The 21468-nt window shown below is 59.6% G+C and overlaps 1 protein-coding gene across 6 annotated transcripts; it reads right to left on the reverse strand.

Moving 5' to 3' along the window:
• Positions 1-358: 358 nt before the first annotated feature.
• On the reverse strand, positions 359-21420 carry PCNX3 (pecanex 3). 6 transcript variants are annotated; one of them, XM_031448007.2, is made up of 35 exons: positions 20539-21419; positions 19973-20160; positions 19643-19742; positions 19481-19520; positions 19285-19380; positions 17942-19069; positions 17358-17481; positions 17094-17272; positions 16677-16767; positions 16165-16300; positions 14779-14900; positions 13870-14023; positions 13556-13588; positions 13102-13273; positions 12878-12988; positions 12436-12527; positions 12161-12270; positions 11871-11976; positions 11669-11761; positions 11367-11517; positions 10328-10472; positions 9800-9977; positions 8910-9018; positions 8626-8755; positions 8157-8215; positions 7838-8053; positions 6904-7157; positions 3374-3604; positions 3102-3205; positions 2660-2807; positions 2330-2560; positions 1976-2250; positions 1471-1604; positions 1085-1383; positions 359-1009 (listed from the first exon to the last, which is right to left on the reverse strand). In XM_031448007.2, the coding sequence occupies exons 1-35, from the start codon at positions 20689-20691 to the stop codon at positions 815-817; spliced, it is 6087 nt and encodes a 2028-aa protein (XP_031303867.1). In that variant the 5' UTR covers positions 20692-21419; the 3' UTR covers positions 359-814. The 6 variants fall into 6 exon arrangements, with proteins under 6 accessions (XP_031303867.1, XP_031303866.1, XP_031303864.1 ...); XM_031448006.2 differs by having other exon boundaries at positions 14779-14939; positions 20539-21418; XM_031448004.2 differs by having other exon boundaries at positions 359-1383; positions 14779-14939; positions 17094-17269; positions 20539-21420.
• Between the last annotated feature and the right edge of the window lie 48 nt (positions 21421-21468).

The raw sequence follows: 21468 nt of genomic DNA on the forward strand, positions 1-21468 counted from the left end.
TCTACACCCGCTCTCGTGTACTTTTGAAACACCTTAGACAGGTGTCACCTCTTTATAGCTGGAGAAACTGAGATTCAGATAAAGACTTTAGGCCAAGGTCAAGGCTGATAATCGTAGAAACCTGCCACTAGAGCGGGAAGTCTTTGTTGTTTGGAGATGAGAAAGGGAACAATGCAAACTTCAGATCAAGCCTGAAAAGGGAACAGGCTTGTGAGGAAGAGGACCCAGTCCTACCTGAACCCCACCTTGGTCTAACTTTGATATCCATCATAACCCAACTCCACAGCCGATGCATCCCTCTGTGCTCACCTACCCTGACCCTCCACCCAAACATCCCCAGAAAAAAGAAACTACCAACCAAAATCAAAAATAGTGTTATTAATTCTGGTGTCTCTGAAGCACGAAAAAAAAAAAAAAAAGAAAAAAAAAGAAAAACAACCCCCCCCTTCCCACATTTCAGCCCCAAGTCCAGGCCAAGGGGCTGCCCCTGCAGGCAGTGTAGGCCGAGGGGCCAAGTCAATCTTGGCCATGGGCTTGAAGTGGGACCAGCCCATGGGTTTGGCTCTCAGGGCCTGGCTAGGAGGCTGCCTTCCTCAGTTTGGGGAGCCCAGGCCCTGGATTAGGGATGAGAGATCAGAGGTCAAGGTCAGAGGTCTGGGCTACTCAGTTCTGGTGCTCTGGCTAACACAGCCAGAGGTCAGGGTTCACATGTGGGAGCCAAAGCCACTCAGTTCTGTGGTCCAGCAGAAAGGGCCAAAGGCCAAGGGTCCAAGTTACTGAATCTTGGGCTGGGACCCAGAGGGCACCAGGCCACTCAGTACTGATGCTCCAGCAGGGGCTGGGCAGCTGGGCTCTCTCGCTCCTCAGCAGGGACAGGCCAGTCGCCAGGAGCCCCAGTCGGCGTGCCACTCTCAGGAGCACTGCTGTCCAAGCAAGAAATGTCCTGTGCTGCTCTGGGGGGTGAGGCATTGGTGCTGATATCCAGGCTGAGGCTGAGGTCTAGGGGTGCCTGAGGGAGGGAAGACAAGTTGGTGGGAGAGCAGACCTGAGCTGCCTGGGACCCAACCCTCCATAAGACCCTTACCTGAGATTTGGGGGTGCTTCCTTTAGGGCTCCCTGAGGCTGGCTCCCCCTCGGATCCCCCCAGCCCCTTCCGAACCCCCAGGGTCCACTTCCCACTGGGACCCTCAGAACTAAGGAGACCAGGGCCAGGGGGCCTTGAGGGCCGGGGACCCTCAGTGGGGGCAGGCGAAGCAGGAGACGGTCCAGGGAGCCGAGGGGGCGGCCACTGCAGCAGAGGAGGGGGGCGCCCATCACCAGAGCCGCTCAGGGAGGGCCGTGGGCCCCAGCCCGGGCCTGGTGGGAGGGGCTGGTCACCACCGCCTGTGGGAGACAGATAAGAGGGCAGAGACCTCAGTCAGCTAGGCTGCCCTCCTCACACACTAGTTCAGCCTGGCCTTGCCCGCTTACCTGCTGTGTTCTCAGGTGTGGGCTGTGCCAAGGGGGGGTTATTGCTGAGAGAGGTCAAGCCACCGCCTCCACCACAGTCAGAGTCATCCACGTTCCCGCCACTATTGCAGCCGGCACCACAGCCCTTGTGAAGCCTGGGGAAGAGGAGGCAGAAAAGAAGTGGGTAGGGGTGGGGATGGGGGTGCAAAGGCCTCACAAGCACGAGTTTCTAATCCAGGACAAGTCACCTAACATCTCAGAGCCCCTGTCTCTAAAAGGTTTTGTCACCTACTTTACAGGGTTTAAGGGAGACATTATCAACAGCACTTTAGGCTAAAGACCACTTTCGGCTCTGGCTGAAGTGGGTGTGCGTGTGCAGCTGGGTCAGCCCTGGTCCTGGGGCTCATTCCTGGCTCCAGCCCTTCCTCAGTCAGACCCGGGAGGGAGCTGCTTCATCTCAGGACCTCCTCAGCTCCCTGCTCCACAAGCCTGGCCTCACAGGCTGGAGGCGGTGGTCAGAGCTCACCTCTCCCAGCTATGCAGGAGCCAGCGGGCGATGGCGCCCAGGCTGACAGGGCCACCCCACAGCGCCCGCAGCTGGGGGTGGCTGCCAGCCAGCGAGGTGGTGAGGGGCGACACGTAGATGGGGTAGCCCAGCGGCTGGTCGCAGGAGGAGTTGATCATGTTGCGGAGCGCCTGCTTGGCATTCTGGATGCTGCCTCGCTCGGGGTTGCGGTTGCGCAGGAACACCAGTTCCTGCTGTTGCCCAGCCCATAGGCCGCGCACACATTCCCGGTTCACCTGCGGGTGGCCACGTGCGGGGGTCAGGAGGTCAAAGTGGAGGGAAGGGGGCCAGGTTGGGTAAGCGGGCCATCCCCACCTTGATGACACGGAAGCTGAGGTGGCGCCGGTTGAGCATGATGATCTTGTACTCATCCGAGGCGTCGTCCAGGACGTGGCGCAATGCCAGCAGTGAAGGTGTGTTGCTGAGGATGGCGCTGCGCCAGGCTGGGTCGCCCTCATGGGAGATGACCAGGCGCTCCTCGTTGGCTGCAATGGCATCATAAAGGGCAGCCGGCTCCTCGTACTCATCTGGGGACGTGAAGTGGTCCTGAGGGGAGGACGGGAGGACTGAGAGCAGTGGCCCTTGCCCTGGGGATGGGTTTCACCCCCTGGCCAACCCACCCTGCCTGGGCACACCTCTCCCTACTTGGTGAAGCTTTAGGGCCATGCGAACCCCAGGTGCCACCACGCGGTGAAGCAGGTCCATGTCGGCAAAGACCCACTCGTCTCGTGGGGAGGTAATACGGAAGTCTCCCTTAAACAAGGCATGCAGACCGTAGAGGAAGGGCTCCAGGCTGGGGAAGAGGAGGATGGGAAGTGAACACACGGAGGGCTCTCAGGTACCTGAGCTCTGGCTCTTTGTGCAGTGATCTGAGCGGAGACCATTCTTCACACTGGGTCTGTTTTCCCTTCTTGCCAAGGCAGTCAGTCTCTGCCCGTGTCCCTCCCAGGGTGGGGAGGAGCTGTAAGGTCACAGTGGGGAGACGCCTTGCCCATGAAGATGGATGGGCTGATGTGGCCCCTGAGAGCTCTTTATGGAGGTGGAGGAAGGGAGAGTGATAGGCCTGGGTGGACTTGTAGGCACTCACCTGGCAGACATGCTGTGCGAGGCTGTCCCCAGGGCCCGGCGGCCCAGCACACACAGGCCAAAACACAGCGTGACCAGCGGCGAGTTCCAATCCTGGTCCACAGGCTGTGGCACAAGGACCCCCATCCCCAGAGCCCAGCTCAGACCTGGGACAGGAACTTCAGGTAGGGACTGGGGCCCAGGCTGAGGGACTCTGAGGGTTAAGAAGAACCCACACAGGGACGGGGGAAACTGACGGGGGAGAAGGAAGCCCCAGGGTAGTGGTGGCCGGACCTGGCTGCGCCGGGAGGCACAGTACTGGATCCACTCAAGGTGTACTGCGCAGAAGGAGGGCAGCGAGAGGCCGGAGAGGCGAAGGTCATAGTCCTCATCCACGCTCAGCGAGAAGGTGGGGTCTGAGTCAGCATAGCCAGGTGCCCGCACAGGACGCAGGGCCGTCGCGATTCCCTCATGGCTGAGCCAGGCCTCCAGCTTTGGTGAGCGGCTCACATAGTAGATGATGCTCTGGGAGGAGAGGCTGGGGTCAGTGACTGGGATAGTGCCCTCACCCTGGCTACTGGAGGAGACAGCTTCAGGGTAAAGAGGCTTCTTTTTCCCTTAGACTGAGCCGAAGTCGGCTTCCTAGGACACTGATCCTGTGTCCCATCTCAACTCCCTGAAGCCACACAGGCAAGTCTGTTTCCCCTTCACTTGGCCAGAAAGGAGGAAGGCGAAAGCAGCAGGAAGCAACCTTCCTGATGGAGCATCCACTGGTGGGTGCTGCACCGGGACAAGGGCTTACAATGCCTGCCCTGTTAATCAGGGGAACTGAGGCTCAGACAGACAACAGACTTGCCTGAGGTTACAAAGCAGGGCAGACTGAGCTGGGGCTGGAACCCTGGGACCTTCAACACTATGATGCTGTAGGATCCAGATCTCAGAGGCCTTGGAAGGTCAGACTAAGGTAGTGGGGCTGCCTGTAGGTCAGTGGGGTGCCCCTAGATCATGGGTGCCCTTAGGCAGCTGAAGTATGACAGCCACAAGGTTTCAAAAGCCAAAAGCACAGCATCTTTGCCCAAAGTTAGAGGCTCCAGGACCTTAAGAGATTCTGCTGGTTTTGAAGCAGGGGTTTAAGCAAATGGAGAGGCGGTTTTGGAAGGTAGGTAGCTGGCCGAGCCAGGATGGACAGGCAGTGTGAGGCTGGCAGTTGGCAGCCAGTAAGGTCACCGGGATTCCATGTGCTGCCCTGGGATGGAGCCAGTGGGGTTGGTCTTCTGCCTGGGTAAGGGTGGGAAGTTCAGAGCTGGGGAGGGTGGTGCAGGTGGCTATGAACAGAGGGAACCTAGGCAGTAGGGGTGTCTAGCAGGGTGGCCTTAGTAAGTTATGGAGAGGCCAAGAGCCTGGGCAAAATGGCCACAGTACAAGCCAGGAAGAGCCAAGGGCCTCAAAGAGCTGTGGGAGGTGCAGGGACCTGGGGCCATGGTTATAGGTGGGGCCTCATCAGTTCAGTTCCCAGCACATGAGGGTTTGCCTAGTGGCTGAGACCTTGGCCTCAGCATTACCTTGGCTGTGGCAAGTGGGTGAGCAGTCAAGAGAGGGCTGGGTGCCCCTTACCAAGAGGAAGAAGGACCAGGAGCCTAACAGGGTGAAGAGGGTAGGAGGGCTGGGGGGCAGCTTTGGGCCCCAGGCAGACTGGCTGCAGACTGGTCTTGCTCAGAGGACGTCTCCACAGTCTGGGCACCACCACAGCCCCCAGGAAGAACCAGGAGAATAAACCTTTGGGGGTCGGGGGAGGAGATGGCCCAGCAGAGAAAGTGCTCCACTAACCTTCACCACCTCTACTGTGTTCTGTGAAACCAGCAAGCCTGAGACCCAGCCCTCAGAGTGGTTCTCAGGAGCAACAGCTCCCGCCTGCCAGCATCTGCTGGGAGCGTGACTCTGCTCACTGAATCTTCACAAGCCTCACGACGGCGGCACCTTTTCTGCCCTCATCCGACCTCACTGCAAGCATGGGTCTGTGAGTCTCAGTTTCCTCAACTGAAAAAGGGGCTAATTACACGGGCCTGCCTCTTTCAGGGGTTGCTGAAAGTACCACGCAGCATAATGAACATGCCTGGGCTTAGGAATGCTGAGAGGACCCCAAGGCTTCGGCTGCAGATGGATGTCGGGGCGGAGGGGTTGGACTGAATCTCTCACCCAACTGTACTTAGTGACTCCCGGGAAAGGATTGGTGGGAGGCACCGAGAGGGACCAAAGTGGCACACGGAGGGCTCTGCCTGGTCTGCCACATGGGACACATCCCTGAACTGCCCCAGGCCCAGGGGGCTGCCCTGCACACCTGACTTCCCCCTAAGCCCCACCCTCAGCAGCCCGAATTCATCCTTTCAAACTTCATCCCACACTCCATCTTGGGCAGAATCTTCCCTGGGTCCTCCAGGCACCTCTACGTGGCCCTGATTCCGCCCAGCTTTTGAGGCAATTGCAGCAAGTCAGCTTCCCCTTGGGACGAGAAACTTGGTGGGGTGGTACTCATCTCAGTCTGCCAGGCAGGGCTTGGCTGGGGCCTGCTGCACAGCCGTGAGGTTATGCCAGCCTTAAGCCGGGCTCGAGGGAGGCAGTGGGGTGGCCTGGGCAGGAGAATCTCTCTCAAGATGGGAGAGGAGGGTGGACAGCATCGTCACCCCTGGGTGACCTGGGGCTAGGGATGTCTCTTTCTGGACCACAGTCTCTATCCCGGTGAAAATGAAGAGTGGGGGGCTCATAAACCCTTCCCTAGGAGTGGATGACTAGATGGAAAAGACAGCAAAGTAGTTTCTCTGACGTGTGACACAGACGGGGTGCCCACTGGCAACAAAAGGACAGCTAGGGGATGCACAGGACTGCCCTGGAGAGAACCTCAGGTGGGCAGGCTCACCTGGGCTCCAACAAGTCACGCTCCTGGCCCCACACACGAGCCTCAGGGCAGATGCTAAGAGAGCATGAGGAGACCTGGACTGTGACCTCTGCGCACCCCCCTCCTGTAGTGCCCTCATCGTCCTTGCCATCTCACAGGACTGAGATAATCCCTGCTTCTTAAGGGGGTAAACTGAGGCATAGCAAGGGAGGTGATGTTGCTGGCTTCCTAGAATCCAGTCCAGGGCTCCTTCTGGACCCCACACTGTTCTCACCAACCCTCTCCACCCCCAACAGGCCTCAAGACCCTCAGTCCTGGCTTGGAGTGCCCAGACTGAGACAGGGAGGCCCAAGCCTGGGCTAAGCTAGCTCTGCCACTTTCTCCTGATTTTGAGGCCTCCAGCAAGTCCTATTCCCCACTGCAAGCCAATCCCCACATCTGAGGCAGTGAGGCCTCTCCTGGAGGGTGTGGGCTTTACCCAGCTCAGGGGAGGTGCCTGGCAGAGCCCACCTCTCGGTAAGCACCACTGCTTAGCAGCTGCTCCTAAAACTGTCGTTAATGCCACCACTTTTAGCATCACTGTGGGGCAAGGGGTGGGGGCTGGTGGTCTAGAAGGCTGGCCTCGGGAATGCCCCTCCCAGGACCAGAAGCCCAGTAAGACCTATACACTTGCTGCCCATCTGCCCCCAGTACTCACTGCCCAAGGCAAGCCTCCTGGAGGAGGGTGAAAGGAAGCCCCCATCCCAGGCACCCCACTGTCAGAGTCATACAGGCCTTCGAGCCCAATGTTTTAGCGCTGGCACTTTGGAGAATGCTTAAACTCTCTGAGGCCTCTGCTTCCCTTGGGCAAAACAAGCTCCCGAAAATCCAGAAGATGGCATTTGGGATGCTCCTGGCCTGCGAGCACTTACAGCGGGGACCCCTGCCGTACCTTAACGTAGTAGGTGATGAGGATCTTGCGGAGGTCGAAGACCTGTAGCATGGAGGCGGCATTGTTGTCACTGATGCTGTAGCCCTCCAGTACGTACTTGCTGGCCGTCACTTCCCAGGCCAGCCAGCGCTGCCCGAAGGCAGCATTGAAGGATAGGACCCTTGGCAGGTGGCCAGGCTCGCAGCAGCAGCAGCCCTCATCCTCCTCCACGCCCTCTGTGATGGCCTCCACCTCACGCTGCTGGCAGTATGTACCTGCAGGGAAAGGATGCCCAGTCAGGGGGCCATGAGGACATCCCTGCCTGTCAGCTCCCCAGACTACCCAGGCAGGGTGCTGGAGGTCTCCCACCATTCACCCTCCATGGGGATGCTGCGGGAGTACCTAAACAAATGGGTTAACAAATGAGCCCCTTTCTCCTCCTAACTCGCAGGGGCCACAGTGGGGTGGAAGTGGGGTGGGGGTGGAGTGAGGTGGGTGGTGGACAGGGTCTGATCCCTCATTTATAGAGACAATGACTAAAACTCAGGTTCATGGTCCTTCCAAGCTGTGTTTAGAGCCCCTCTGCACTTGGGAGTCCTCTTCCAAAGCTGGCATCTGCCAAGCATCTCCTTCCTGAGGGCAAGGAGCCAGCTGACTTGCTGAGGCTTATGTGTGGCACCCAACCTGGGCCAGACCTGAGAGCACAGGGCAGGCCAGTGGGAGTTGGCGGGAGAACCCAGCACTCCAGGCCCCAGCTTTCACTGGAGCAGCCTGTTCGCTACAGACCTGCCAAAGTCACCCCTGCCACCTCACTGCTCAGACTGAGACAGCCAGGCCTGGGGAGGAAGACTACCTTGCTCAAGGTCCCCAGCAAACTGGGACAGGGCAGGGGTATATCCTAGCCCTCACACTAGCACATGCAGCGCCCTGCGGCTGGCCCTGGCCCGCAGCTCACCCCGGAACTCCAGGCCACGCAGCTGGAAGGTGACAAGGCCATTGCCGACCTCAATGAGGTGCACCAGGGCGTTGAGGTAGTCGGAGGCCAGCACAAAGCAGTCGCCAGGGCCGTAGTTGCCCCAGCGGCCAAGCACCAGGTCCCCACACAGCGTGTGCTGCAGCGAGCGAGTCAAGTGCTCGTAGAAGATAGAGTTGAGGTTGTTGTCGTCAGCGCCTGGGGCCCAGGAGAGATGGACACATGGGCGAAGCGGCAAGTGAGCAAAGTTCCCTCTCCAGGAAGGTCCCACCCCAAAGGCCCCTGATGGCCAGGTACACACCAGGATTCCGGTCCAGCTGTGTGACCAAGCGGGTGTTGGAATGATCCACACGTTTAGTGCTGTCCAAAGAGAGAGCGACAACAAAGTCAGCCAAGAGGGCGAGGCTGCCGAGGGTTCAGGTGACAGTTCCCGCTGGCCCCCCACCATGTCCTCCCTGAGCCCACAACCCTGTGCTCTCAGGCAGATGCCACAACAGCCCCATTACACAGCGGGGGCTGAGTCTCAGGGACATGAGTGGACACACCCAGGACCACGCAGCCAGGAAGCCCAGGGTGTAGTGCCCTCTCTGGGTTGGCTCGCCATGCCCGGCACTCACACCTGAACTGCGGGCCCTCACAGTGCCAAATCCAGCCTGGGCTCCAAACCCTTCCTCTCCCCCAGCGACTCTCCTCATCCAGCCACCTCGCTCCTCTCCCAAGTCCCTCTGAGCAACGCATCAGGCACTCGCTTCCATGTCCACGAGACTCACTTGTAGTCACGCTCCCAGAACTTGAGGGGCCGCGCATAGGACATGATGAAGACCGCGCTGCCCAGCAGGGGATTGAGTGGCGTGGAGAAGAGCGCGGAGAGCAGGGCCTGAATGAACAGCATAGCTGAGTCTGGGCCCGAGTCAAGGAGGTGGCAGGCACACAGGACTGTCCCTGGCCTCTCTCACCCTTCCTCTGCCCCTGCCAACCCGCCCGGCAACCCCTCTCCCAGTCCACGGCCCTCCCTGCACACCCCCACCCAGGCAGTGGGTAGCAGGCCGGATACGGGGCACAGCGAAGGGCTGGGCAAAGGCGTGGAAAGCCGAGCCCCAGGTGATCTGCCAGGGTGCGATGTAGGTCAGCACAAAACGCAGCTTGTACAGCAGGTCCCACAGCTGCAGGATGGACAGGGGAGAAAGTTCAAGATACATAGGCCACTCACAGAAGCAGGGGTCTACCAAGTACCCATTCAGAGCCTTGGGGCTACCCCACTGGCTGCCCACATGGGAGTCAAGCTCAAGATCATTCCCAGCCACTCCTCTCTCGACCTGCCTCAAAGAACCCAATACTAGACAAAGCAACCACTCTAGTGAGCATTAGCCATTTAATTCATATAACCACCCTGAGAGCCTCTTACTGCTGTCCCATTTCCCAGATGGGAAAGTTGAGGCTCACAGAAGACAGAATAGGTAAATGACTTGCTCAGGTCTTGCCAGTGACTCAGTGAGGCCAGGCCTCCACTGTGGTACTGTGAGTTGAGAGTCATAGGCCCTGCCCTCCAAGGGGGACATCTCCTGGATGTCTGGATCTCCACCATCCTGGGTCAGACCAGAAACCAGACTAGAGTGCCCATGTGAGAAAGATGAAAGCTCAGGCCTGAGCTGGGGCACCCTTGCAGACACCACTGCAGGCCTCCAGGACAGTGCTGGGGAATGGTCCTTTGTTCAAATCCTGGCCGGCCACCAATTCTCCAGGAGACTTGAGGCAAGTTACTTCCCCTCTTTAAACCTCAGCTTGCTCACTGCTCCTGGAGGAGCTGCTGCAGAGGCCCACAGAGGGGCTAATGTGGAGCAGTGCTACAAGGACCAAGGCCCCCAGGGAAGGTTCCCCCACTGAGGCAGAAGAGTTCTGCTCCAGCTGCACCACCTAGAGTCTGCAACACGGCCACCAGCTCACCTTGCTGCAGAACAGGGACATGAGGAAGTAGTCGAGCAGAAAGCCCTGGGAGAGGCGCGGGTAGTCGAAGTGGAAGAGCAGGACGGTGAAGGCCAAGGTCAGGTACTGCTGGGGTGGGCAGCAGAAAGCTGAGCGCAGCAACTTCAGCCCAGCCACAGTCATCAGCAGCGCCCGGCAGCTATGGGCGAGGGGCAGGCGTTAGGTGGCAGGCGGAGACTTGGGGCAGTGGGTGTGGGTGCCCATCTCACCAGCCCTTGCCTAAGCTCTGCAGATATGGACCCTGCTCTTTTGGGCCAGTGACTCTTAGTCACTGCTCTCTCAAGAGGTCACCCCCTTTAGACTCATTGGAGGGACACACATGCTTTCCAAGAGGCAGCTGCTTCAATGGAAAGGGTGTCAGAACTTGGAGTCCTACTTAAGCTTGCTGGGCAACTGAGGCAGGTCTCCTTCCCTCTCTGGGCCTCCGTTTCCCCGTGTGTCACACTGGGATGTAAATGCTGGGATGGCCAGGGGGCCAGCGGTCCTCACTAGAGACAGAACTTGTCCGGGTGGCTGACGATAGTGTGGGCATCCACTGTGAGGGCGTTGAGCACCACAGCAGGGTAGATGAGGTACTTCTCCACGCACTGCAGGCCCGCGTACAGCTTCTCAAACCACATCACCTGGGCGGCACCTGAGACAGCAAGTGGGGAGGTGGGACTGCTGGCTAGCACTTGGCCCTCCATACTCCCCCCACCACAAGGCCAGGACAGGTGTGCTCTCCAAGGGGACCTGGAGGGAGGGCAGCCCACAGGACAAGGGGATGTGCTGTTCTGGGTCCCTGGAGACTTTGAGCAGGTGAGGGGGCGGGGTTGATCTTTGACAGTTCAAATGAGGGAGACCAGGCCCAGGTAGGGGGTGTCGGGGACTTAGGGCCAGTGCTCTGCCCATTTAGCTGTCTGTGAAAGCAAGGCTGCCGAGGACATCTCAGATGTCCACCGGAGTCAGGAAGGCTGGGTGAGGCCCAAGCGCACAGAGATCCTGAGCTGCAGGGCTCTTCTGAAAGGGCCACTGCCACTTGGCGCCCGCTGACTGTAGCCACAAGGGGATGCTGGCCCAATAGGAAAAATCCTTCGTTTAAGAAGGCCCGTGGACCTTTGAGTAACAAATCCAGAGGTTTAAACACAGGCACAAGGGTGTTTTTGTCGCACAATCCAAGTAAAAACATGTGCCAAGCTGATCTAGTTCACGGGTAGCCAGTTTGTAATTCTGGACAACAGATTCCTTTATGGCTCTAGGATTCTACTTTTTCCATCTCCTTAGAGACCACAAGGTGGGCAGGAAAAGGGCAGAGCAGGCAGAGTGAGAGCGAGGCAAGGGCTGAGTCGGGCACAGAGGGCAGGGGAGGGTACAGAGAGCAGTGAAAGGGCCACAGGGTCAGCACCAGTGCAGACAGGGCGGGGTGGGCAGAGGCTGCCCCCTGCTGGCACTCTGAGCTGAACAGACCATGCTCTTGACAGGCTGCAGGTCCACTGCTGGGGGCAGGAGGGGCAGAGGGGTCCCAGCTTGCTGGGAAGAGGGCACTCACCACGCACTTCGTATTGGCTATACTCCAGTGGCTTCAGCACAGGCTGTGACAGGCAGAACCATGGCAGCTGCTTGCGGAGTTGTGGCAGTAGGTAATGTGTGAAGAAGCCCACGGCCCCAGCCAGAGCATACAACACAAAACCCAGCACTGACTGCAAGAGGGAGAGATGGGAGTCTCAGCTAAGGGGAGCAGACCAAGGGACCACAGGGGTCCAAGAAGGACACGAGACCATGGCTGCCCAGGGCCCACAGGATCTGGCAAAAGGTGGGGGGGGGGGGCGGGTGAGCCTGTTCCACACGAACCTTCAAGGCAATGAAGACGGTGCTGGCGCTGATGGCAAAGGTGAGCACAGCAATGACCACACACATCACCAGGTCAGAGTGCAGGACTTCACGCTGCGGGGCCGGGAAACACCAGCTTGGGTGTCCCTGTCATCAAGTGGCTGACCACACCCCCTCATAGACCTCCACCCCAAGACTAGAATCCTGAACTCTGGGCCCTCACCACTGACTGGCGCATCTTGTCTGGCAGTGGGTCTGGGAGCTCGGCACGGGCTGTCTCCAAGCTCCGTTCCTCCAGCTCAGGGAAAAGCTTGCTCCGGATCAGAGACCTGGGGTAGGTGAGAAAAGTCAGGGGCCTGGGCCTGGGGAGGCTGCCCCTCCTCCCACAGGCCCAGGGTCAGGTGGTGACAGGCACATGCACAGACCTAGAGACACCCCCCGACCAAACCCTTGCCATGCAGACACGCGCACGCACGCACGCACGCACACAGACAGGCACGTGCAGGCACCCACCAGAGCACGGTGGGGTCACTGCTCTGCCGGCTCAGGTGGTAGGACAGCGCCACCAAGAGGCCACAGAAGACGGAGAAGAGGACAGGGACGTGCTGCTCTGGCCAAGGAGTCTGGGGAGAGAACCCATGCTGGTCAGGGGAGATGAGGATAAGCATGGGGGTGGGGGTACCCCCACCCCTGCCGTGGGAGAAGCCACTGCTGAGTCCATGTCACAGCTCGGTCCCAACCACCCCCCTGGGCTTCAGCATGCCCCCCACCACACAGGTCACCCCTACCTTGATGGCGCCCAGGCAGAAGCCGTAGAGCAGGGCAGCAGCCAGCAGGCTGCGGGAGAGGCTGAAGACTGCAGTGAGCGGGCTGGTGGCGGCTGCGGGGTGAGAAACAGCAAGTAAAGCCCAACTCCTGCCTGCTGACACCCCACCTCACCGCCTCCTGCTGCCCCTCAACTCCCAGAGGCTAACCACCCCTGGAACTTGTGTCCAGCCCACTGTTGTCTGCTTCCCCAGCCCAGAGAGGCCTTTGGGACTCCTGGCACGCTCAGGTTTAAACCACTTGCCTAGGGGAGGAGGAGAGAGAGGGTAAGAGATGGGGTCCCAGAATCCAAGACGTAGATGCAGGAAAAGACTCAGTGAAAGGCTAGAGCTGCAGACCTAACCCATGGCCCCTCCTGGGCCCCACACAGCATCCTGACCCCTCAGCCACCCGTGGGCCCCATACCTGTGCCCCCAAAGCCGTGCATGTCTATCTGTTCCAGCAGGTACATGAGGCAGGTGTTGACCTGGGGCAGGAGGCCCAGGAGGAAGACGAATGGGAAGCACAGGGTGAACACTAGCAGGGAGGGGACAGAGAAAAAGCAAAGGCCCGGTCAGCCTGCAGGCTGCACCTTGGTCCACCCTTGAGGCCTCGCTCCCTCAAGCAACCTCAATGCTGCCCAGTCTTACCAGTGGCCACATCACGGGCACAGAAGAAAAAGGAGGCAGAGAAGAGTGTGAGGCCATAGAGGGAGACGGGCGGGAAGGGCTGAGCTGAGCCCAGGGCGTCCAGCAGCCAGATGAGCAAACAGCAGATGCAGAAGTAGACGGGCCGGCTGTACGCGATCACCCAGTTGTGGCCCTGGGGAGGGGGCCTGTGAGGAGTCGGGCCTCCCCCACTGAACGCCCTGCTTGCACATGCACACACAGGCTCATGCACACTCATGTGCCCCAGGCCTGGCCCTGGGTCCAAGACAGAAAGCTTGGCAGGGTGGGGGCAGAAAGACCAATGATCTGGGGGTGATGGGGGTGGTGAGGGAGGCCTGCCTCTCCACAACCCAAACCCCTCCCCACCTGGTCTCAGCCCGGCCCAGGGCCCAGGCCTGAGTCCCCTGGGGAGAGGTGATGCTCTGCTGGGACTCACATGCATGGGAGATGCGGCATCAGGCTGGACACTCTGGAAGAGACAGGAGCTACATTAGCAACAAGAGCCAGCACCCACGGGAGGGTCAGAGGCCCCAGGACCAGTTCAATTCCATACCTGGGCTGCTATGAGTGACCAGGGAAGGACCCTAAACTATTCTGAGCCTTAATTCTCTCATTTGTAAGATGGCGGTGGTTGCAGGGGATCTAAAGCATCTGATCTGCTTTCTAGCTCAACCCATTCAAGACGGGTCCAGGGAAGAGGGCATCTGGGAAGAGGTAGGAGGGAAGGAGACCCAGGGAGCCACGCCTGACCTTCAGCAGGGAATACTGGCAGGAGGCGATGACCAGGCAGAACTGGAAGACCCAGATGTCGGTGAAGAAGCCCTTGAGCAGCAGCAGGTAGCCCAGGAAGGCGACAAGGCTGCTCAGGCCGACACCGAGGATGTTCTCCACCAGCCCCCGAGTCCTGGAGAGACAGCAGGGTCAGAGCCCACCTCCTTTCTCACCCGCTGACAGGGCCAGGGGTTCAGGGTGGGGACAGGACCCAGCCACAAAGGCCCACATCCGGGCCTGTGCCCATGCCAGCCGTCACCCTGAGGATCCAGACCCGTGACCTCTCGGGGCAGCACCAGGTTGCCACCCTGCATCTCAATCCCAATCTTTGCCACCTCAGAGGACCCCGAGGACTCCAGGTGCCACCGCCCTGGGATTTGCCCATCTCTGGTTCCTACATTCTATGCACGCAGGCAATGCCCAGCCAACATCAGTCACAGGGCAGAGAGGAATCCAAAGCACGGGAAGCCAGGACACAGGTTCCAGGCCCAAATCATCACCCAGACAATAAACATCACCTGACTCCTCTGACTTCCTGGGCCTCAGTGTCCTCTTGGAAAATGGGAAAGCTGAGACAAACGGTTCGCTAGCTTTTTGACTACAAGATTCAATTTAATTGGATCTAACACAGAAGCAAATAAAAAACAACACGCTGAACGGAAATGATGTCTTGAGCAAAGCTCTGGGAGCGAGTGACCACAGCATGACCCACTACACTACTCCTTTGCACCCAGAGGAACATAAATCCCACTGCAGACTCCAGCCCCCTAGGCACCCTCAGTGACCCCAACAGTTAGGTTCTCTAATGCCATGATGACCTCCACACGTTCAGAGCTCAGAAGGCCAGGGATGATCAAGGACTGGGGGCCGAGGTGGGTGAGTACTAACCGGTCCAGCAGGGCCAGCAGAGCGAGTCGCTCATAGCGCACAGAGGTCCAGCGACCAGGAAGAAGCCAGTACTTGTAGCTGTGCTGGGCCCGGGGTGGCGCTTCCTCCATCAGCGTCTGCTCCTGGGATTCGTGCAGGGAGTCCTGGTCCAGCAGGTCAAACTGCGGTCCCCACGGCCGCGGCCATCAGCCCCGCGCCCCACCATGTGATCCACTGCCACCCCTCCCAACAGCACACACTGGCTGGTCAACACAAAGTCCCCACCATCTAGTGGCCCCATGCCCTGCCTGATCCTCCATCCAAGGGCCTGCTCTTTTCTCCAGGTTCCCAGGACATGGATCAAGGGCTGTAGGGACCTCTGGAGCTGCCAGGAGCCAGAGTTACTAGCTCCTGTGTCTGTCTTCCCCACTTAAGCATCTCACACCTCTTCTTGGGCTCAGTGAAATCCACCTTATCCTTCCGGACCCAGCATCAATATCACCCTCGTCCCAGGGCCATCAGTCACCCAGATAGGACAGGCCTAGCCTGGAGCACACAGAGTGCTGGCCCTGAGGACAGGCCTAGATGCCAATGCCAGTGCTGTGAGACCCTGGGCCAACTACTTAAACTCTTTGGGCTTCCTGCGTCTTTAATTTACAAGTATTTATCAGATACAATTATGGGCCTGTCCCTGTGCTGGGCTCTGGGGACACAATGGAGAGTCAAAGCAGCACGGCCCCTGCCTCTGGAGGTGACCAGCTGTTTAAGGACAACACTGCTATTCCCTATGACAGTTAAGGAGAATAAACACATCTGGAAGGGGCACATGGGGCTTCTGGGTGCTGCCCGTAGTCTCTCTGTGGCCCTGGGTGTTAGATGTGTGGGTGTTACTGTTATGAATGTTCTTTAAACTCTCAGTCTGTGCATTAAACTCTGAGTATTTCTATAATTTTTTTAGCTAATTGCGTAAGCTATTGTCCAAATTGGGACTTTCAGAGCAAAAGGCGGCACTATTAGTAACTGCCGAGACGACTAGCTGGAACAGAGCTCCCCGAGCAATCCCCCACACCAGTTGCCCAGGACAGGGAGCAGCACTGCCATCAGCTGGCCTTTCTGCAGGTGTCACTGCTAACACCCATTGTCCCCGCTAATTGTGGGCCCTACCAGGGTAAAGAAGCTATTCCACATACATTTGTTGAATAAGTAAATAAGCGACTCCTTGAGCCATTCAGGTCCAGGGCCTATGCGCCCCATGCCCAACATCAAAGGTCAGAACAGCTACCTTAGGGCCCCTGGAGCCCTCACTCAGAGCAACCTGTCTGTCCTGGCACCTGGGCAAATGCTCAGTGGTCTGCCCCCCACCACTGCCCCCTCCTGCAGGTCCTTCCCTGGCCGCTGGCTCCTCACCTCCGGGATCTCCAGGGGCACTCGGCGCACCTGCATGCCCTGCAGGACCACGGGCCGCGGCTGTAGCAGGTTCAGGCCTCCTGCTGCCTCAGGGACATCAGCTGAGTGGAAGCTGGAGGAATGTGAATGGCGGTCCCTGTGGGAACAGCAGCCATGAGGGTCAGCTATTGGCAAGCCATGGAAAGTGGTGGGGTCAAGGCCAAGGCCAAGTCGTGACTGGGGGCCTGAGGGGGCTGCTCAAATACCCAGAAGGAGCACAGGGGTGTTCAAAGGAGGCTCCCTCCCAGGTCGTGGGCTTCCTGGAAGGCCCTGGAAGCCTCCTGCTTGGAGATGCCATGGAGCCAGGGGCCCAAGAGATCCCTGCAGACCAGCCCTTCACCGCTGCCCACCCTTCTCTCCTCCTAGAGGTCCGAGCTGCCCCTGTCCCAGCCCAAAGAAGGGAGAGAGAAAATCCCCCAGAAATGGCAGCCGACTGGCCACTGTGCCAGAAAAGCCCAAGCCTAGAGACTTACCAAGCTCCATTGGCTGCCTGCTCCCCCTGCTGCCCTACAGGGTTCTCGTAGCCACCTCCGGCCAGTCCGAAGGTATAGGAACGCCGCACACCTGGGGCAGGGGTGTGGGACACAAGGCAGCCTGTCAGGGACAGGGGCACTGAGGCCCAACCCACAAGGGCACCAGGGCCATCAAGTGGGAAGAACCCCGTGCTGTGTTCCCCTGGACGGCAGCCCAATGCCTGGGTACCAAGAGCTGGAGAGGAAAGGGCCAGCAGGTCAAGAGCTAGTTAAGTGCTCACCATGGGGCCGAGGGGGGCTAGCAAGCATCCAACAGAGCAAGCGCCCCTGCTGGGATGATGACCCTCAGCGGGACGGAAAGAGCGCTTGGTTAGCAGGGATCAGAGGCTCAGCCACTGGACCCAGGGAAGGGCTCACCACTCTCGTCGTAGAAGTAGTGCACAGCACCCTCGGAAGTGTCATCAAAGGTGCAGGCCTCGTGCACATTGGCTCCAGCCCGGGTGAGCAGCAGCGAGGAGGCGAAGTGCAGGGCAGAGGGCAGCGTCAACGCCCGGGAGTGGGAGGCAGCCCGGCCCCGCTGAGCCTCCTGCAGGCTGCTGGGGAGGGGTCAGTTCATGGGTCAGCACCGTCTAGGGCTGGCTGGCCCCCACACCCACTTCTAAGCAGCTAGCAGGTGCTCACCTGGGTGGTGAGCCCATGACAGAGGCTGGGGGGGTGGGGTTGCTGCCAGCATTGTGACGCCTCCGAATCGCCTGGGTCCGCCTTACGTTGCTCGAGCGGTCCCGCTTGCCAGTCTCTTCAGCAACTGCCCAGAGAGAGACCCCAAGTATAAGTGACTGAGGCTTGGACAGAGCCTGGGGAAGGTTTGCAGGATCAGATGCTCTTGATTGGAGCTAAAGGTCCAGCCTAGTCCAACCCCGTCCTGGCTCTATGGCCCAGCCAGGTCACCTAAGCTCTCGGGCCTGTTTCCACAGCTGGAGAGAAGGACAACGTCACTCGCCCTGTCCGGCTGCTGGCCCAGAAGGCTTCAGGTGCTAACTGCAGGACCCGGAGCCAGGTGCCTGAGATCCCTCTGCCTTGGTCTCCTCACTGTTGGAGCCCTGATTACCTGAGATGTTTGGCAGACAACTTCACTGAGTCCATGTCTGTCTGCTGCCTGAGACAGAGGCTGACCCGACTCTGACCAGGTCCACTCCAGCTGCCCCCACCCAAAGCCAAGCTCCTATCTAGCTCGCTTCCCTCCCAGCTCTGGAACCAGCACTCACCTCCCCCCACAGCACCTTCCTCTTGCAGCTCCCCCCTCCAGCCAGGCTGGTTGGCAGCAGGTCCCCTATGGGCCTCAGTAGGCAGCACAGCAGGCTCACCAGCAGCCAGCTCCACCCCGGCCTGGGCCTCCAGCTCAGCCTTGGAGCCAGCCAGGGGGCCCCTGAGGACATCACCCCCGGCCCCATCCATGCTCAGCACGCGGGCATGTGTTTTGGCACTGGCCGTACTAGGCGTCCGCTGGGTCCCATAGGGCCGCTTGGGGGGCACAGCAGTCCCCTCCTCAGCCCCGTGGGGGGCCCGTCGTTTTCTGGGCCCTCCTGCTGCACCCCGAGAGCTCTCGGGGGAATAGCAGGACGTGGAAGAGGAGCTGTCAGTGCTGTAGCGGCGCTGGGATCGGAGGCTGGAGGCCGGGCTCAGTTCACTGCCCTCGCTGGTGTCATCATCCTCGAAGAAGCCCCCGCCTTCAAGCAATGGCCGCCGAGGGGCACGGCCAGCGGGGGACTGTCTTCGCATGGGCGGCCGCCGTTTGCTAGGCCGCAGCAAGGCCAAGTCCTTGGGCCGCACAACCAGGAGCGGCTCTGCTGGGCCTGGTGGTGTCCCTGCTCCTACGACTGTGTCAAAGGAACGCAGTGTGTCATCTGAGGGGACTCCGGCATCAGGTGAGGCGGGCAGCTCAGCCTCAGAAGGTGGGTCTGTGTCGCTGCCTTCGGGAGCTTGCCCACCAGGGGGGCTGTCCAGGTGGGTCGAGTTGGTCTTCTCGCTCTTGAAGCTGCTCAATGTCTCCCTGTCAGTGCCGCTGAAGCAGGAATCTGAGGAGCCAGCTTTCTGGGGTGTGGGCTCCCCTGAGCCCCGCCGGTCCAGGGGCTGGTAGCCGCTTGCTCCCCGGCGTTGTTCCCGTCGACTGCTGGTCCTCACCAGGGCCCGGTCAGGCCGGGTCAGGGTCAGGAAACTCTTGCTCAGCTCCTGGCTGAGGCTCCCCTTCAGCAGGGGGCTCATGGGAGTGTCAGCTACACTGCTCCCACTCCAGGGGGCTCCATCTCCAGCCAAGGGAGACCGTTCTGATGAGTCTGTGCTGGGGAGAGATGGGTCTGGGGCAGCCCCCGGGGGCGTCTGGGGAAGGTCTCCAACTATCAGAAGACAGAAAGACAGAAAAAGAGAAAAGGAACCAATAACTAAGGGGGGGTCCTATGGCCCCTGCCTTCCGAGAGCCCAAGTGGGGCAGGACATTGAGAAGGCCGCATCTAAGAGAACAAAGAGAGCACCACGGGTACAAAAGTTGGGGTGACTCAAAGACAAGACAGCTAGTCTTCCCCTCAAGCCCCTGCCAATCATGCCCACTCACTCAATTTCTCCTGTGAGCTTAGCTTCAGCATCTCTCGGTCGGCTGAGGTCACAATCACGTTGTTGCTGCCCTGCTCCCGCACCAGCTCCTTGATGTCTGCAACCATGGCCCAGAGGCGTCAGCAGGACCTCGAGGCATCCACATGCCATCCCCTGTTCCACACCACCACCTTCAGCCCTGAGCAGCAGCCACGTACCTCTGAGGGGCCCAGAGTCATCCATTCGGGGCAGCAACTCCTGAGCAGATAAAGAAATGCATAAAGAAGCAAACAAGACAAAAAGTAGGCTCAGGACATACCCATGTTGGGGATGGGCTCCCAGAAGAGGAGTGGGTAAGGCTGAGGGCTGGGACTACTCACCGAGACCTGGTTGAAGCCAAACACAGAATGCTGAGAGCTACATCGTACAGGGGGTGTGGAACTCACTTTCCTAAACACTGTCATCTCCACTCCAGGGTCCCTGGCAGTGGAAAAGAACATCAGTTTTGAAATAATTTTAGCTCTCCATGTAGTACTTCCTCCACCATCCCCACCGCTCCTTCCTCCATAAGGGTCTCCCTTACAAGTCCAGGGCCAACCACAGAACCATTCAACCACTCATGGAGCCAGTGTTCCTTAAGCACCTTCTCCATCCTCCAGTGCTCAGACCCAGGCACCTCCGTTCCCAGCACAGGCCCTGCCCCCGCCCACCTGGGCAGATTGCTGTCCCCCTGGGCAGGCTCTTCCTCTGGCTCCCCCATGGTAGAGTTGCGCTTCTCCACAATCTCGCCCTGGTCGAACATAGCATGCAGCCGATAGTTCACAGTCTTGATGGTAGCGAAGATGACAGCCACCACAAGGCAGTATACACCAGCCACCATCAAGCTCGGGGGCAGGACCTGGAAGTAGCAGCAAGTCAGGTCCCTCTTCACACAGCCTTGCCCCCATGGGGGTAGACCTACTACCACAGTCAAGGCTAGGATTCACAAATTCACAAGAAGACTTCATCACCCCTGCATGCACCTGATACAAATACCCTGTCAGGGCATCCTGCCTTCTGTCTAACTAGAGAGAGATTAAGTGAGGGGCTCAAGGTCATCCAAGCCAGGAAAAGAAAAATTTGGCCTCTCCTCCATACACTCCAAACTCTATAATGAGTTCTCTTTCCACATCCCAGTGCCCAAAGCACAGTCCAGAATCTCTGCCAGGTTGCACCCCTCCGTAACATCTGCCCTCCCTTTCCCCGGTGGGAGTTACAGGTGGCGGCAGCGTCTCACCATGTACAGCAAGAAAGGAAAGGTGAGCAGGAAGATCCAGACATAAAGGTGGAAGCAGTTGGAGAAAGTGCTCTGGTGCGGGTCGAAGAACCAACCGCCGGTGAGCGAAGCCCACACCCCCTGGCGCAGGATCTGCAATACCTGCGACCCCATGGCCCCGCCGCTGCTGCGCGCGCCCCACTCCCGGGACCCTCATGGGGGCGGACCCCGGCCCATGCCCCTCCTGGCGCCCGAAGGCCCCGGGGTCGGGGCTTGCGCTCACGCCATGGCCTCCCCCAGCGGGGGAGAGGGGTCTGTGGAGCGAGGGTGCGGGCAGGGGGCGGGGCCGGCTGGGGCAGTCAGCGGTGTGAGACCCAGGCGCGGGGGTGGAGCCGCATCAGGGGCGGGGTCCGGGCCCCCAACCCTGGCCCAGAACTGCTCCCAAGGGTCGGGCCGGCAGGTAGGCGCGGGGCACGGGCCGGGCACCCGTCGGCGGCATCCAGAGGTGGGCGTGGGGTGCGTGCTCCAGAGGTACAGGCGACGGCTCCCTCGGTTCCGGCCCGGGGAGAACCCCGGGACCCTGAGGTCCACTTCCGGGGTCACAGGTCACTCGCTTCTGACTCTGCGCTCGCCCCGCTTTTGCGGGAGCCGGCCCAAGGGGGAGGCCGGAAGAAGGAGCCGCGAGCCGCCAACCTGCAGTAGCGCATGCGCCCGACTAGTCTAGTCAGGACCCGGAAAAGGAAAACCTGGCGGCATGAATGCGCAAGCGCAGGGAGGCGGTAGAGCGATGAGAAGCGGGAGAGCTCTTTGAGCGTGCGCAGAGTCCGGGTCTAAGGGTAGGGACGATCCGAAAGGCAGAAGTGCTTGGGCGCATGCGCACACCTAAGCGATGCCAACCTAGCGGAGTCCACTGGGCGGAACTGAAGGGGTAATTAAGTGGTCATTGAATAA

This window comes from Camelus dromedarius, chromosome 12, assembly GCF_036321535.1.
Source record: "Camelus dromedarius isolate mCamDro1 chromosome 12, mCamDro1.pat, whole genome shotgun sequence".
NCBI lineage: Eukaryota > Metazoa > Chordata > Mammalia > Artiodactyla > Camelidae > Camelus > Camelus dromedarius.